Genomic DNA, 16,857 nt, shown 5'->3' with positions numbered 1-16,857 from the left:
CATTTCCTTATACTTTGCTGGAAGACAGACCAAAGAAATTCATTTAGTTACTGGTAAGAAAAGGTTGCATGAATTCTCCATCACTTAAGCTCCGAATAAAATATTTGAATCGCATAGCTTTGTGTGGATCCATGGGTTTTGTTCCAGGCTAGTGTTTGTGTTGATCCATGGGTTTTAGACTGTGGGGCGGTGTTAGCGTGGATCCATGGGTTTTGTTCCAGGAGCAGTGTATTTGTGGATCCATGGGTTTTAGACCGGAACGGTTTTAGTGTGAATCCACCGGTTTAGACCCAGGGACGGTGTTTATTTGGACCCCATGGATTTATATCGGGGGAGGGGTGTTATTGTCTATCCATGTATTCTAGACCATGGGGCAATGTTTGTGTGGATCCATGGGTTTTACCCAGGGGCGGTGTTTGTGTGGATCCCATAGGTTTAGACTCAGGGGCGGTGTTAGTTTGGATCCCATGAATTGATATCCAGGGGAAAGTGTTGGTGTGGATCCATGGGTTTTAGACTGCTGGGAGGTATTAGTTGGGATCGCATGGGTTTTAGACAAAGGGGCGATGTTTGTTTGGATCCCATGTGTTTTAGATTCAGGGGCTGTGTATGTGTGAATCCATGGATTCTAACCCAGGATAAAATATGCCCAATGGTAATTTTATCGTGTATGATAAATTTCATATTTATAACTTAAAGCAACACCACTGAAACAGTGCTTGGATAACTTTTGAATGAAACCCCAAGTATTAAATAAATATTGGTATGCATGACACGGAACCAAACGTACAATATTTTCTTAAAGAAATTCAGAATTACTTCCTTGATAATTATTGCCCCATTTTCTTTCTTTTTATCTTAATGGAACGTATGCCAATACCTCTTGCAGGACATCACTAACGATAATAGCTCATGAAAATAAGAAGAAATAAAAACATCATGAATAAGAAATGCCCAGCTTTCAGGAATGGACTACAACTTTGTAGCTTTTTCTTAATGTATGTTGTTAACTCGCAAGATCTACTTCACAGGCTAAAATTTTATTTTAAACATTTCCAATGACCAGGTCGGATTCGACAAAAGCGGACAAATAAAGGCAGTGGAAGCTCAGCTGTATTCCGATGGAGGCCATAGTGTGGATTATTCCCCAATGGTAAGGTGACTCAACCATATGCCATTTTAATTATTAAACGGTTTTGATTGTTTTGTTTTAATTGATAAAAACAATATCTAGTTATAAAAAAATGCAGGATCATTTAAAGCTAAAATCTTCAAGCAAAATTAGACAAAGGCACAAAACAAACTTGTACAAACGTTACATGTCTTATCGTCTCATACTCCCTTCATAAACTGTAACTTGTAGGATATGAATGGATGAACAAAATCTACGCTCAATAGGGAAGAACGAAAGTGTTAGTTGATTTTGTTTTAAACGAGCTACCTTCATTACTTGCTACAGATGCATATTGTCTATCTAACAACAGCTTTTTACAGTAGTCGGATCTTTTTATTGGGAGTGGGGTGGGTGCGTGAGGTGAACATTATGATATTATAGCAAAGTTAAAAGAACACGCGATTAAGTATACAAAATAAAATAAAATTTGATAAATGCACAAAGCAAACTATATACGAAAGATACCTGTATGTCCTGTTATAACACTGTATTGCCTGTTAGTTGGAGATATTAATGCATGAACAAATTTATCCCAAGAAAGGTATGATATAAGACGATGGTCGTTGTTATTTTTGGCGAGTTACGTTCATTACTTGTTTCGAATACATATTGTCTATCTAACAACAGCTTTTTTCCATATTTACATCAGGTGCTGGAACACACAATGCTCATGTTTGAATCGTCATATAAGATTCCTAATCTGAAACTGAATGGCCGAGTATGTAAGACAAATACCGCCACCGGAACCGCCATGCGTGGCTTTGGAAACGTACAGGCCGCTTTGATGATAGAGGAAATAATCTTCCGTATATCCACTGCTCTGCAAGTCTCTCAAACACAGGTATGATTTAATCTTCCGTATATCCATTGTTCTGCAAGTCTCTCAAACACAGGTATGGCTTAATCTTCCGTATATCTATTGCTCTGCAAGTCTCTCAGGCACAGGTATGATTTAATCTTCCGTATATCCATTGTTCTGCAAGTCTCTCAAACACAGGTATGGTTTAATCTTCCGTATATCTATTGCTCTGCAAGTCTCTCAGGCACAGGTATGATTTAATCTTCCGTATATCCATTGCTCTGCAAGTCTCTCGGACACAGGTATGATTTAATCTTCCGTATATCTATTGCTCTGCAAGTCACTCAGGCACAGGTATGGCTGTATACTAGTAACCTAGTCATCTGCTAACTCGTTTACCAGACAATATCTATTCGGTGAAAATATTTAAATCTAAAATAGACCTTCAGTCTCAAAAACCTGTGATATCTTATTAGACATTCAGTAAAAGGCGACCACATAGATGTTTAAAACCTAAATGCATATTGGTGTTTTGGAAAGATATTATTTTTATTCTCAGACCTCTAATTGTGTTCTCCTTTCCCTATCGAAATCATACTTTAAAGCTATACGTTAACCGGAAAATATGCTATGCAATAGAGTTGAATATTGTCCCAGAAACGTACAAAGTTTTATGGGAAGATCATTTCAAAATGTATGTTATCATTTCCTAAATGAAATAAGCAATGATGTTGGTTTTATTGGTATTATTTAAATTTCTTTATAATTGAAATCGTGAAGATTTGCTTAACGTGACTCTTGTTTTGTTTGATTTAGTTTCTTTAATAATGGTGCTATATAAACAGTGTCTCTTTTTGTATTGTACATATGTGGTGGTACATGACTGAGTTAGTACCTCATATTGTCATTATATCTATAGCTCCGTAATTAAACAGCTCAGTAATTAAACAGCTCGGTAATTAAACAGCTTTATCTTTTCACAGCCACGTTGTGATCTAGTTAATCCATTACAATGGGGGTTGGGGTTAGAAATGGGAAGTATATCCAGAGAAGAATACGTTTACTTTAGTTTTAGCATTTCACTATAATATGGATAAGAATAGCGACTGATAATTCTTGTAATAAACGAGTGGGTACATTTATTACGCTTGTAGTGATTGTCATATCAATAACAGTGTGTGGTTATTTCACTGAGGCACTTTCCCCAATCACAATTTGCAACAAAAAGAAAGAAAGCTTCTGTAATTATCGCGCATAATCTTGCCCAACCAACCACTTTTCCTTCATCATATTCTGGTCAAAAATGAAAACTGTAGTCAACGCCTCTTGTAAGAATATTTACTGTTTGATAGACTAACCTTACATGATGGATGCTAAATTTATATTATTACATATAAAGGATATACATAAATATGTCTGATGAGAGAAATTACAAGAAAGACTGGAACACGAAAGATTCCACATATCTCTCAAGGGCTATTGGTAATGCACAATTCAACACTGATGGGTAGGGGACGATACTCTGTAAAGAAATGGCTAACATTATGGTAATAGTGATGTCCCATTACTTTCAGTTCAGTGTCATGCACCATTTAGCAGTAAATGTTTGAAAGAATAACTTATAATTTAAAAAAATACCATACCATTTTCTCCACAGACTTCGATGCAGTGTACTGTCACAATGTGGAATATGCATGTAGTGAATATGAAATGTCACTGACACTTATGAATAATCAATGTAGTAGCAAGGAGAAGTGGATTTTATATAAAACTTGGAGAAGCTGAACATGAGTTGTTTTTCTGCACACAATCATTGCAAATATAATTGATATTAGTCAGTCCTGAACAACACTGACAGTAGTAACTAAAAAAGGTATGACGGCGTGTGTTGGCCATATGCAGTATTTTATGATAAAGACAACAAAGCAATTCTACATGTATTTTAATAATAATAATAATATTAATAATAATAATAATGACATAATAATAATCAGAAATATTATGATGTTTCAAACAATGAAGAGTTGAAATATTAATATTCTCTGATCATGTGTCTTTCCGTACATGCTGAACTGGTAATTAAGTTTTCTAAATTTTATTAATTATTGAATCTTGAGTTTAAATCTCTAACCACTTTCTTGGTATTATAATAATGGGTTGAAGGCAAACTCTACGACATCTAAGACTTTGGTCTAGTACTTCCCCTTTATTTAGGCCACCAGCCACAATTAACTGCCTCCTCATATACTGGTTCCTATAGCCCCCATATCTTTGCAAATGACCACATTGTACAAAGATATAAAAAATAATGTATCCAATAATCAAATGTCAACACAAAACAACACAAACAACTAGTTATCATAAATACCGGAAAACGTAACTAAGTCACCACCAACATGTGCATAACTAACTGTGCAAATAAGTGTCAACGAAATCACACTAACATGTGCATAACTAAGTGTGCAAATAAGTGTCAACTAAATCACCACCAACATGTGCATAACTAACTGTGCAAATAAGTGTCAACTAAATCACCACCAACATGTGCATAACAAACTGTGCAAATAAGTGTCAACGAAATCACACGAACATGTGCGTAACTAACTGTGCAAATAAGTGTCAACGAAATCACACGAACATGTGCGTAACTAACTGTGCAAATAAGTGTCAACGAAATCACACGAACATGTGCGTAACTAACTGTGCAAATAAGTGTCAACTAAATCACACGAACATGTGCGTAACTAACTGTGCAAATAAGTGTCAACGAAATCACACTAACATGTGCATAACTAACTGTGCAAATAAGTGTCAACGAAATCACACGAACATGTGCCTAACTAACTGTGCAAATAAGTGTCAACTAAATCACCACCAACATGTGCGTAACTAACTGTGCAAATGGTATAACGGTACCAATTGCGCAAGTCCAGGTGGGTGGAGCTTAAGGTGTATGGAACATTGTATTCAGAATTAAAAGAACAACACTAGCTGTGATTGGTGCATTATGTAAGAGTTGTACTTTCTGTTTGGCTTAAAAAAAAGTTGAGCCTCTTGGCAACATGTGAGTTTGTGTTAATTTCTATCTAGATCATATTTTGTATTTTTTATGATTTTTTTAAAATATGGTACACATGGCTGAAAATGTGCTTGTTGTGACTAGATAACTCTTACCCCTGTCTAGTTCCAGTAGAGTTATCTCTCTTAAATGCAATGGAGTACCTGGTTATGTCATTGTCAAATTGACAATCTAGCATTGTTCTATATGACAGTGTGTGACATGCATGCCCAAGTAGGACAGAAAGTATATTTATTTCACAAAACATTAGCATTGAGGTATATGGAAAAACAATTGGTACCGTGATACCTAAAGGAAAGAATAGCCTCACAGTGTATCCATAGAAACGCATACATGTGGGCTGCATTTATGAACTATACTAGTTTGATGTAGGAAAACAAATGTGTGCTGAACACTTTTTGGTCAAATATTGAAAGTTCTTTAAGAATAAAATGTATGAAATCTTCAGAAAATAGCACAAGATGGCTTTGGATGGGGACTTTTGATAACTATAGCTATGATAGATATAGGCTTGTGTTACCTGATGCCTTTATGTATGTGATGTTACCTCCTAGATTGGAATGCATGCAATAAAATAAGTTATGTAAACATAATATAGTTGATTTTGGTCAAATATTGGCTATTTTACCTGCAAAAGATGAAAAATCATGCGTACAAAAACAGCTATCTTGTTCTTGTAAGGCGTGCCATAAACCAGGATAGAGAACACTCTAAGTACATAGATCACTTGTACCATGTGGGATATTCTGGCATGAGTAATTTTTAGGTAATTTATTAAGGATATGGTATTCCTTCCCATTTTGATTTGAATTGTCCTGCTCTAATTGTCCTTTTTTTTTTTTTACACTCTCCTGCTTTGAAATTGTTCATGTAGTTAGTTCAGTTCTCTTGCATTCCCTTTTGTTGAAGAAGCAGTGAATACCAACAAACAAGAACAGTTTCCTTAAGTCAGCATTTGTATAAGCCCAATTATAATCTACTATTGACTTTCAATTAATCCTATTTCTTTCCATCAAGCTGCTCTTGTGGAATTTCCATGTTTGGTCCAACATTACAGAATGATAAACATTTTAGTCACACAGTGCCTATTCATTCCATTGAAATCCACACTCAGACTAACTTTGCATCCCATCGCAAGAATCCAAATTGGCATCAGATGATATCTGCATGGTTATGGAAGGCTGCACTCTACATGCCGGCATTGTAGAAAATATGAACTATGTGATATGAAAGAGGTGCGTCATCTTAGAAATTAAAATTACATGACTCTTGAGGTCTCCACTAAATATAGGAGTCTAAATGTTAGGTTCTCACTTTATCAGTAATGTATTTTGAGATAATTTAATTGCAATGAAGTTAATACAGGTTGTTGATGAACTCATCTATATTACATGGATAATGTATTAGAGGTTACCAAAATTACATGGATAATGTATTAAAGGTTACCACACCTTATGTATATCATTCAGTTATCTCCCTTACACCAGTCATAACATTTCAAGGAAATAAAATCTCACATTTTCAGTGACTGGTTATGAAAATAAAGAGAAGATTTGTGAAGTATTATATTAGCCCTCAATCTTGATGCAAATGTAAGTAGAAGCAATTTAATAATTTCTCACAGTAAAGTTTACAAGCTTAAAAACTGATAAGGTATGTTCTGCTTGGATCTGAGATGAGTTTCTCTCTATCTTATGCCAATTATTATTAAATTCTTATGTAGAAGAAATATACTTTATATGTATCTATATTATCTAAATTATTCACCCGTTTATATTAGATGGAAATGAACACAACTTCACTTGAAATTTGGGTACCTGTAAGGGAAGTTATAGCACAGTTGCCTTTGGGCTGTCCTTGGACCTGTTGGGCCCTGCCCCATATATTTGTCCAAGGTAAGGTCATAAAACTTTCACTTCTCATTTTTTGCATTGCTGATTTTGCCTCCTTTAATTCCTTTATCATAAGCTACCTCTCCCTTTTAGATAAACACTTTCCTCCTGTTTTTAACTCCATTTGATGTGCTATACTTAGTGTTTATATTTGGCATTTTTCTGTATTTTATTCCCCTAATTTCACCCCCAATCCAACATAACCACTTAGAAGGTGCAATTTACTATATTTGGTGACTGATTGGCTTATTGAAACAATTTTATTCACATTACAAAGGAGGAAAGCTTACTATCTGTGTTACAAAGAGGATGGGTAGGTGGACCTTTGTGTGAGGACTGGTGGTTAGTGACCTCTTGTATCTGCAGATAGTGTAAAATGGTCAAAGCTTATACTTTATAATAAGATTGGGTCATGTCCACCTGTCTCTGATGTTAAGTTCTGCACCTACCAAACAAATATAAATTCCTATCTTTTAGGTGAATTGTACATTTTGAAGTAGGACAAGTACATACTATTTGGTACATTGACCTTTGACCTAGTTATTACATAATATGACATAATGTGATTTATCCCATATCACCTATGTGAAGTTCAATAAGTGCTGATATGAATAAGATACAACTCATAGTTGAAAGAATTCATTTTATTTCAAAAGATGATTTTGATAGTGAAGCAAAAGTATGAAAACAATAGTTCAAAACAGCTCAAAGAGATTTCTATACACATTCATATAACACATAGCTTAGTACCTCATCAAATTGTTTTTCACAAGTGAGACTAAGTATATTTGTTACTTATACAGTCCTGAACTATTTCACAGATTATTGGAAAAATTAAGGTTTGCTATAGGTATAACGGTACCAATTGCGCAAGTCCAGGTGGGCGGAGCTTAAGGTGTATGGAACATTGTATTCAGAATTAAAGAACAACACTAGCTGTGATTGGTGCATTATGTAAGAGTTGTACTTTCTGTTTGGCTTAAAAAAAAGTTGAGCCTCTTGGCAACATGTGAGTTTGTGTTAATTTCTATCTAGATCATATTTTGTATTTTTTATGATTTTTTTAAAATATGGTACACATGGCTGAAAATGTGCTTGTTGTGACTAGATAACTCTTACCCCTGTCTAGTTCCAGTAGAGTTATCTCTCTTAAATGCAATGGAGTACCTGGTTATGTCATTGTCAAATTGACAATCTAGCATTGTTCTATATGACAGTGTGTGACATGCATGCCCAAGTAGGACAGAAAGTATATTTATTTCACAAAACATTAGCATTGAGGTATATGGAAAAACAATTGGTACCGTGATACCTAAAGGAAAGAATAGCCTCACAGTGTATCCATAGAAACGCATACATGTGGGCTGCATTTATGAACTATACTAGTTTGATGTAGGAAAACAAATGTGTGCTGAACACTTTTTGGTCAAATATTGAAAGTTCTTTAAGAATAAAATGTATGAAATCTTCAGAAAATAGCACAAGATGGCTTTGGATGGGGACTTTTGATAACTATAGCTATGATAGATATAGGCTTGTGTTACCTGATGCCTTTATGTATGTGATGTTACCTCCTAGATTGGAATGCATGCAATAAAATAAGTTATGTAAACATAATATAGTTGATTTTGGTCAAATATTGGCTATTTTACCTGCAAAAGATGAAAAATCATGCGTACAAAAACAGCTATCTTGTTCTTGTAAGGCGTGCCATAAACCAGGATAGAGAACACTCTAAGTACATAGATCACTTGTACCATGTGGGATATTCTGGCATGAGTAATTTTTAGGTAATTTATTAAGGATATGGTATTCCTTCCCATTTTGATTTGAATTGTCCTGCTCTAATTGTCCTTTTTTTTTTTTTACACTCTCCTGCTTTGAAATTGTTCATGTAGTTAGTTCAGTTCTCTTGCATTCCCTTTTGTTGAAGAAGCAGTGAATACCAACAAACAAGAACAGTTTCCTTAAGTCAGCATTTGTATAAGCCCAATTATAATCTACTATTGACTTTCAATTAATCCTATTTCTTTCCATCAAGCTGCTCTTGTGGAATTTCCATGTTTGGTCCAACATTACAGAATGATAAACATTTTAGTCACACAGTGCATATTCATTCCATTGAAATCCACACTCAGACTAACTTTGCATCCCATCGCAAGAATCCAAATTGGCATCAGATGATATCTGCATGGTTATGGAAGGCTGCACTCTACATGCCGGCATTGTAGAAAATATGAACTATGTGATATGAAAGAGGTGCGTCATCTTAGAAATTAAAATTACATGACTCTTGAGGTCTCCACTAAATATAGGAGTCTAAATGTTAGGTTCTCACTTTATCAGTAATGTATTTTGAGATAATTTAATTGCAATGAAGTTAATACAGGTTGTTGATGAACTCATCTATATTACATGGATAATGTATTAGAGGTTACCAAAATTACATGGATAATGTATTAAAGGTTACCACACCTTATGTATATCATTCAGTTATCTCCCTTACACCAGTCATAACATTTCAAGGAAATAAAATCTCACATTTTCAGTGACTGGTTATGAAAATAAAGAGAAGATTTGTGAAGTATTATATTAGCCCTCAATCTTGATGCAAATGTAAGTAGAAGCAATTTAATAATTTCTCACAGTAAAGTTTACAAGCTTAAAAACTGATAAGGTATGTTCTGCTTGGATCTGAGATGAGTTTCTCTCTATCTTATGCCAATTATTATTAAATTCTTATGTAGAAGAAATATACTTTATATGTATCTATATTATCTAAATTATTCACCCGTTTATATTAGATGGAAATGAACACAACTTCACTTGAAATTTGGGTACCTGTAAGGGAAGTTATAGCACAGTTGCCTTTGGGCTGTCCTTGGACCTGTTGGGCCCTGCCCCATATATTTGTCCAAGGTAAGGTCATAAAACTTTCACTTCTCATTTTTTGCATTGCTGATTTTGCCTCCTTTAATTCCTTTATCATAAGCTACCTCTCCCTTTTAGATAAACACTTTCCTCCTGTTTTTAACTCCATTTGATGTGCTATACTTAGTGTTTATATTTGGCATTTTTCTGTATTTTATTCCCCTAATTTCACCCCCAATCCAACATAACCACTTAGAAGGTGCAATTTACTATATTTGGTGACTGATTGGCTTATTGAAACAATTTTATTCACATTACAAAGGAGGAAAGCTTACTATCTGTGTTACAAAGAGGATGGGTAGGTGGACCTTTGTGTGAGGACTGGTGGTTAGTGACCTCTTGTATCTGCAGATAGTGTAAAATGGTCAAAGCTTATACTTTATAATAAGATTGGGTCATGTCCACCTGTCTCTGATGTTAAGTTCTGCACCTACCAAACAAATATAAATTCCTATCTTTTAGGTGAATTGTACATTTTGAAGTAGGACAAGTACATACTATTTGGTACATTGACCTTTGACCTAGTTATTACATAATATGACATAATGTGATTTATCCCATATCACCTATGTGAAGTTCAATAAGTGCTGATATGAATAAGATACAACTCATAGTTGAAAGAATTCATTTTATTTCAAAAGATGATTTTGATAGTGAAGCAAAAGTATGAAAACAATAGTTCAAAACAGCTCAAAGAGATTTCTATACACATTCATATAACACATAGCTTAGTACCTCATCAAATTGTTTTTCACAAGTGAGACTAAGTATATTTGTTACTTATACAGTCCTGAACTATTTCACAGATTATTGGAAAAATTAAGGTTTGCTATAGGTATAACGGTACCAATTGCGCAAGTCCAGGTGGGCGGAGCTTAAGGTGTATGGAACATTGTATTCAGAATTAAAGAACAACACTAGCTGTGATTGGTGCATTATGTAAGAGTTGTACTTTCTGTTTGGCTTAAAAAAAAGTTGAGCCTCTTGGCAACATGTGAGTTTGTGTTAATTTCTATCTAGATCATATTTTGTATTTTTTATGATTTTTTTAAAATATGGTACACATGGCTGAAAATGTGCTTGTTGTGACTAGATAACTCTTACCCCTGTCTAGTTCCAGTAGAGTTATCTCTCTTAAATGCAATGGAGTACCTGGTTATGTCATTGTCAAATTGACAATCTAGCATTGTTCTATATGACAGTGTGTGACATGCATGCCCAAGTAGGACAGAAAGTATATTTATTTCACAAAACATTAGCATTGAGGTATATGGAAAAACAATTGGTACCGTGATACCTAAAGGAAAGAATAGCCTCACAGTGTATCCATAGAAACGCATACGTGTGGGCTGCATTTATGAACTATACTAGTTTGATGTAGGAAAACAAATGTGTGCTGAACACTTTTTGGTCAAATATTGAAAGTTCTTTAAGAATAAAATGTATGAAATCTTCAGAAAATAGCACAAGATGGCTTTGGATGGGGACTTTTGATAACTATAGCTATGATAGATATAGGCTTGTGTTACCTGATGCCTTTATGTATGTGATGTTACCTCCTAGATTGGAATGCATGCAATAAAATAAGTTATGTAAACATAATATAGTTGATTTTGGTCAAATATTGGCTATTTTACCTGCAAAAGATGAAAAATCATGCGTACAAAAACAGCTATCTTGTTCTTGTAAGGCGTGCCATAAACCAGGATAGAGAACACTCTAAGTACATAGATCACTTGTACCATGTGGGATATTCTGGCATGAGTAATTTTTAGGTAATTTATTAAGGATATGGTATTCCTTCCCATTTTGATTTGAATTGTCCTGCTCTAATTGTCCTTTTTTTTTTTTACACTCTCCTGCTTTGAAATTGTTCATGTAGTTAGTTCAGTTCTCTTGCATTCCCTCTTGTTGAAGAAGCAGTGAATACCAACAAACAAGAACAGTTTCCTTAAGTCAGCATTTGTATAAGCCCAATTATAATCTACTATTGACTTTCAATTAATCCTATTTCTTTCCATCAAGCTGCTCTTGTGGAATTTCCATGTTTGGTCCAACATTACAGAATGATAAACATTTTAGTCACACAGTGCATATTCATTCCATTGAAATCCACACTCAGACTAACTTTGCATCCCATCGCAAGAATCCAAATTGGCATCAGATGATATCTGCATGGTTATGGAAGGCTGCACTCTACATGCCGGCATTGTAGAAAATATGAACTATGTGATATGAAAGAGGTGCGTCATCTTAGAAATTAAAATTACATGACTCTTGAGGTCTCCACTAAATATAGGAGTCTAAATGTTAGGTTCTCACTTTATCAGTAATGTATTTTGAGATAATTTAATTGCAATGAAGTTAATACAGGTTGTTGATGAACTCATCTATATTACATGGATAATGTATTAGAGGTTACCAAAATTACATGGATAATGTATTAAAGGTTACCACACCTTATGTATATCATTCAGTTATCTCCCTTACACCAGTCATAACATTTCAAGGAAATAAAATCTCACATTTTCAGTGACTGGTTATGAAAATAAAGAGAAGATTTGTGAAGTATTATATTAGCCCTCAATCTTGATGCAAATGTAAGTAGAAGCAATTTAATAATTTCTCACAGTAAAGTTTACAAGCTTAAAAACTGATAAGGTATGTTCTGCTTGGATCTGAGATGAGTTTCTCTCTATCTTATGCCAATTATTATTAAATTCTTATGTAGAAGAAATATACTTTATATGTATCTATATTATCTAAATTATTCACCCGTTTATATTAGATGGAAATGAACACAACTTCACTTGAAATTTGGGTACCTGTAAGGGAAGTTATAGCACAGTTGCCTTTGGGCTGTCCTTGGACCTGTTGGGCCCTGCCCCATATATTTGTCCAAGGTAAGGTCATAAAACTTTCACTTCTCATTTTTTGCATTGCTGATTTTGCCTCCTTTAATTCCTTTATCATAAGCTACCTCTCCCTTTTAGATAAACACTTTCCTCCTGTTTTTAACTCCATTTGATGTGCTATACTTAGTGTTTATATTTGGCATTTTTCTGTATTTTATTCCCCTAATTTCACCCCCAATCCAACATAACCACTTAGAAGGTGCAATTTACTATATTTGGTGACTGATTGGCTTATTGAAACAATTTTATTCACATTACAAAGGAGGAAAGCTTACTATCTGTGTTACAAAGAGGATGGGTAGGTGGACCTTTGTGTGAGGACTGGTGGTTAGTGACCTCTTGTATCTGCAGATAGTGTAAAATGGTCAAAGCTTATACTTTATAATAAGATTGGGTCATGTCCACCTGTCTCTGATGTTAAGTTCTGCACCTACCAAACAAATATAAATTCCTATCTTTTAGGTGAATTGTACATTTTGAAGTAGGACAAGTACATACTATTTGGTACATTGACCTTTGACCTAGTTATTACATAATATGACATAATGTGATTTATCCCATATCACCTATGTGAAGTTCAATAAGTGCTGATATGAATAAGATACAACTCATAGTTGAAAGAATTCATTTTATTTCAAAAGATGATTTTGATAGTGAAGCAAAAGTATGAAAACAATAGTTCAAAACAGCTCAAAGAGATTTCTATACACATTCATATAACACATAGCTTAGTACCTCATCAAATTGTTTTTCACAAGTGAGACTAAGTATATTTGTTACTTATACAGTCCTGAACTATTTCACAGATTATTGGAAAAATTAAGGTTTGCTATAGGTATAACGGTACCAATTGCGCAAGTCCAGGTGGGCGGAGCTTAAGGTGTATGGAACATTGTATTCAGAATTAAAGAACAACACTAGCTGTGATTGGTGCATTATGTAAGAGTTGTACTTTCTGTTTGGCTTAAAAAAAAGTTGAGCCTCTTGGCAACATGTGAGTTTGTGTTAATTTCTATCTAGATCATATTTTGTATTTTTTATGATTTTTTTAAAATATGGTACACATGGCTGAAAATGTGCTTGTTGTGACTAGATAACTCTTACCCCTGTCTAGTTCCAGTAGAGTTATCTCTCTTAAATGCAATGGAGTACCTGGTTATGTCATTGTCAAATTGACAATCTAGCATTGTTCTATATGACAGTGTGTGACATGCATGCCCAAGTAGGACAGAAAGTATATTTATTTCACAAAACATTAGCATTGAGGTATATGGAAAAACAATTGGTACCGTGATACCAAATAAGTGTCAACTAAATCACCACCACCATGTGCGTAACTAACTGTGCAAATAAGTGTCAACTAAATCACCACCACCATGTGCGTAACTAACTGCGCAAATAAGTGTCAACTAAATCACCACCACCATGTGCGTAACTAACTGTGCAAATAAGTGTCAACTAAATCACCACCAACATGTGCATAACTAACTGTGCAACTAAGTGTCAACTAAATCACCACCAACATGTTCGTAACTAACTGTGCAAATAAGTGTCAACTAAATCACCACCAACATGTTCGTAACTAACTGTACAAATAAGTGTCAACTAAATCACCACCAACATGTGCATAACTAACTGTACAAATAAGTGTCAACTAAATCACCACCAACACGTGCATAACTAACTGTGCAAATAAGTGTCAACTAAATCACCACGAACATGTGCGTAACTAACTGTGCAAATAAGTGTCAACTAAATCACCACCAACATGCGCATAACTAACTGTGCAACTAAGTGTCAACTAAATCACCACCAACATGTTCGTAACTAACTGTGCAAATAAGTGTCAACTAAATCACCACCAACATGTTCGTAACTAACTGTGCAAATAAGTGTCAACTAAATCACCACCAACATGTTCGTAACTAACTGTGCAAATAAGTGTCAACTAAATCACCACGAACATGTGCCTAACTAACTGTGCAACTAAGTGTCAACTAAATCACCACCAACATGTTCGTAACTAACTGTGCAAATAAGTGTCAACTAAATCACCACCAACATGTTCGTAACTAACTGTGCAAATAAGTGTCAACTAAATCACCACCAACATGTGCATAACTAACTGTACAAATAAGTGTCAACTAAATCACCACCAACACGTGCATAACTAACTGTGCAAATAAGTGTCAACTAAATCACCACGAACATGTGCGTAACTAACTGTGCAAATAAGTGTCAACTAAATCACCACCATGAGCATAACTGTGCAAGTAAGTGTCAACTAAATCACCACCAACATGTGCATAACTAACTGTGCAAATAATTGTCAACTAAATCACCACCATGAGCATAACTGTGCAAATAAGTGTCAACTAAATCACCACCAACATGTGCATAACTAACTGTGCAAATAAGTGTCAACTAAATCACCACCAACATGTACATAACTAACTGTGCAAATAAGTGTCATGTTTTGAAACTTCAGATGAAGAGTCGTAAGATGAAAACAAGCACATAAGTCATTGTAGAGTATGTATTTCAAGAATTCTTGCAATACTCTTGGCTATTTTCAGTACCGACCGACCGCTCCGGTGGCCTAGTTGTTAGAGCGTCAGTCTCGGATGCGGGAGGTTGCGTGTTCGAACCTCGGCCGAGTCATACCAAAGACTTTTAAAAATGGTACTTACAGCTGCCTCGCTTGGCGCTCAAAGTTAAGAGGCTAGTATTAGGACTGGTTGGCCTGATGTCAGTATAATGTGACTGGGTTGGACACCATGCTACATGTCTGCGACATGATGCCCCAAAGCTCGACATTACCATAAAGTACCACACTGCAGACATCGAAGCGATATGAATGCAAAATTGTTAAAGCTACTTTAAAAATCCTAATCACACACACACACACACACACACACACACACACACACACACACCAGTACTTTCAATGTGTAAAGTACGATAGCTATCGGGTTACAGGTATGCGTGTAATTTGACTGTCAGTCAAGCGACCTGGTTGACTTTAAGAAGTCATATATGACAGCTTCCATTACCAGGCATCGTGATGTTTGCTATTCGCGTTGCACGCAAGGTCCATTGTATATGAAAAATATAACGCTCGTTGCATCTAGATTACTCTTCATGCAACAAGATAAGAATGCAATAACTCAGCACCATACCCATGTCGTGATATATTGTGTGTAAAATACAAAATTAAAGTACATATTTTGACTCATATAAATACAAAATTAAAGTGCATATTTTGACTCATATAAATACAAAATTAAAGTGCATATTTTGACTCATATAAATACAAAATTAAAGTGCATATTTTGATTCATATAAATACATTTTCAGTACAACAGTTTGCTCCTGAACAATAATGAGATGACAGGATTTTTTTAAAAGTTAATCATACATAACTTTGAATTTATGACACGATATCTAACTATACCTCACCTACCCACCATTAGGAAAATTTATATTACCAATAACCCTTAATTATCATTAATAAATTTAATTCATTGCTAATTTGTATATTCTGCACAATCTCTTCACTAGATAAGAAATTCCCTCACATAACAATAATACCCTGTTTTTGTAAATCATCGAAGAGTTTGTAACTGTTATACACTGAATGTCAGGGGCATATTAAGGTATAATAGCATGTTTTAAAACAACTGTAAATCGGTTGGAACAAAAAACCGTTGAAATATTTATGGACAAAAATATTTTTTTCAGTTAAAAAGGAAAATCAAATCAAACAAATGGTCGGTATAAGAATTTTATTAAAGTATGTTCGAAACATTATTCATTTAGAGCTGATTTCGAAGAGAAAACTGTGCGAAAGTATATACATCAAAAATACAAAATAGTATTGTCCGCATATGATGAAAACAGTTTTATTTTGCTGGCAACTTAAGTGAATAACCTCGTGGACACGTGTTGCAAATAAAACTTAATGCGAGAGTCTTTTTACATACCATTCTTTGGTTTTAATGCTATTTGTCTCCGTTGTAAGATATTCTTTAAATTGTTTTCGGATGTTTCATCAGCTGCAGCAATGT

General features: G+C 34.6%; 1 protein-coding gene and 1 long non-coding RNA gene across 4 annotated transcripts in view; both read left to right on the top strand.

The window, feature by feature from the left end:
• The window catches only part of LOC149791926 (xanthine dehydrogenase/oxidase-like), a 320,752-nt gene that overhangs the window by 279,765 nt on the left and 24,130 nt on the right, over positions 1–16,857 (top strand). For all 3 annotated transcript variants that reach the window (XM_089970442.1, XM_089970444.1, XM_089970440.1), the window contains exons 23-24: positions 1,067–1,153; positions 1,824–2,015. In XM_089970442.1, the coding sequence (XP_089826568.1) occupies positions 1,067–1,153; positions 1,824–2,015 (279 nt within the window). The remainder of the gene's footprint in view (positions 1–1,066; positions 1,154–1,823; positions 2,016–16,857) is intronic.
• On the top strand, positions 6,850–13,212 carry LOC149791927 (uncharacterized). Its single transcript, XR_016423444.1, has 3 exons — positions 6,850–6,947; positions 9,749–9,863; positions 12,664–13,212. It is a non-coding gene; the product is annotated as an uncharacterized LOC149791927 (long non-coding RNA).

This window comes from Sinohyriopsis cumingii, chromosome 9 (assembly GCF_028554795.1).
Source record: "Sinohyriopsis cumingii isolate HCF-2022 chromosome 9, ASM2855479v2, whole genome shotgun sequence".
In the NCBI taxonomy this organism is placed as follows: domain Eukaryota; kingdom Metazoa; phylum Mollusca; class Bivalvia; order Unionida; family Unionidae; genus Sinohyriopsis; species Sinohyriopsis cumingii.
Note: the sequence above shows the minus strand (reverse complement) of the source record. Positions and strands in the feature narration are given on the sequence as shown.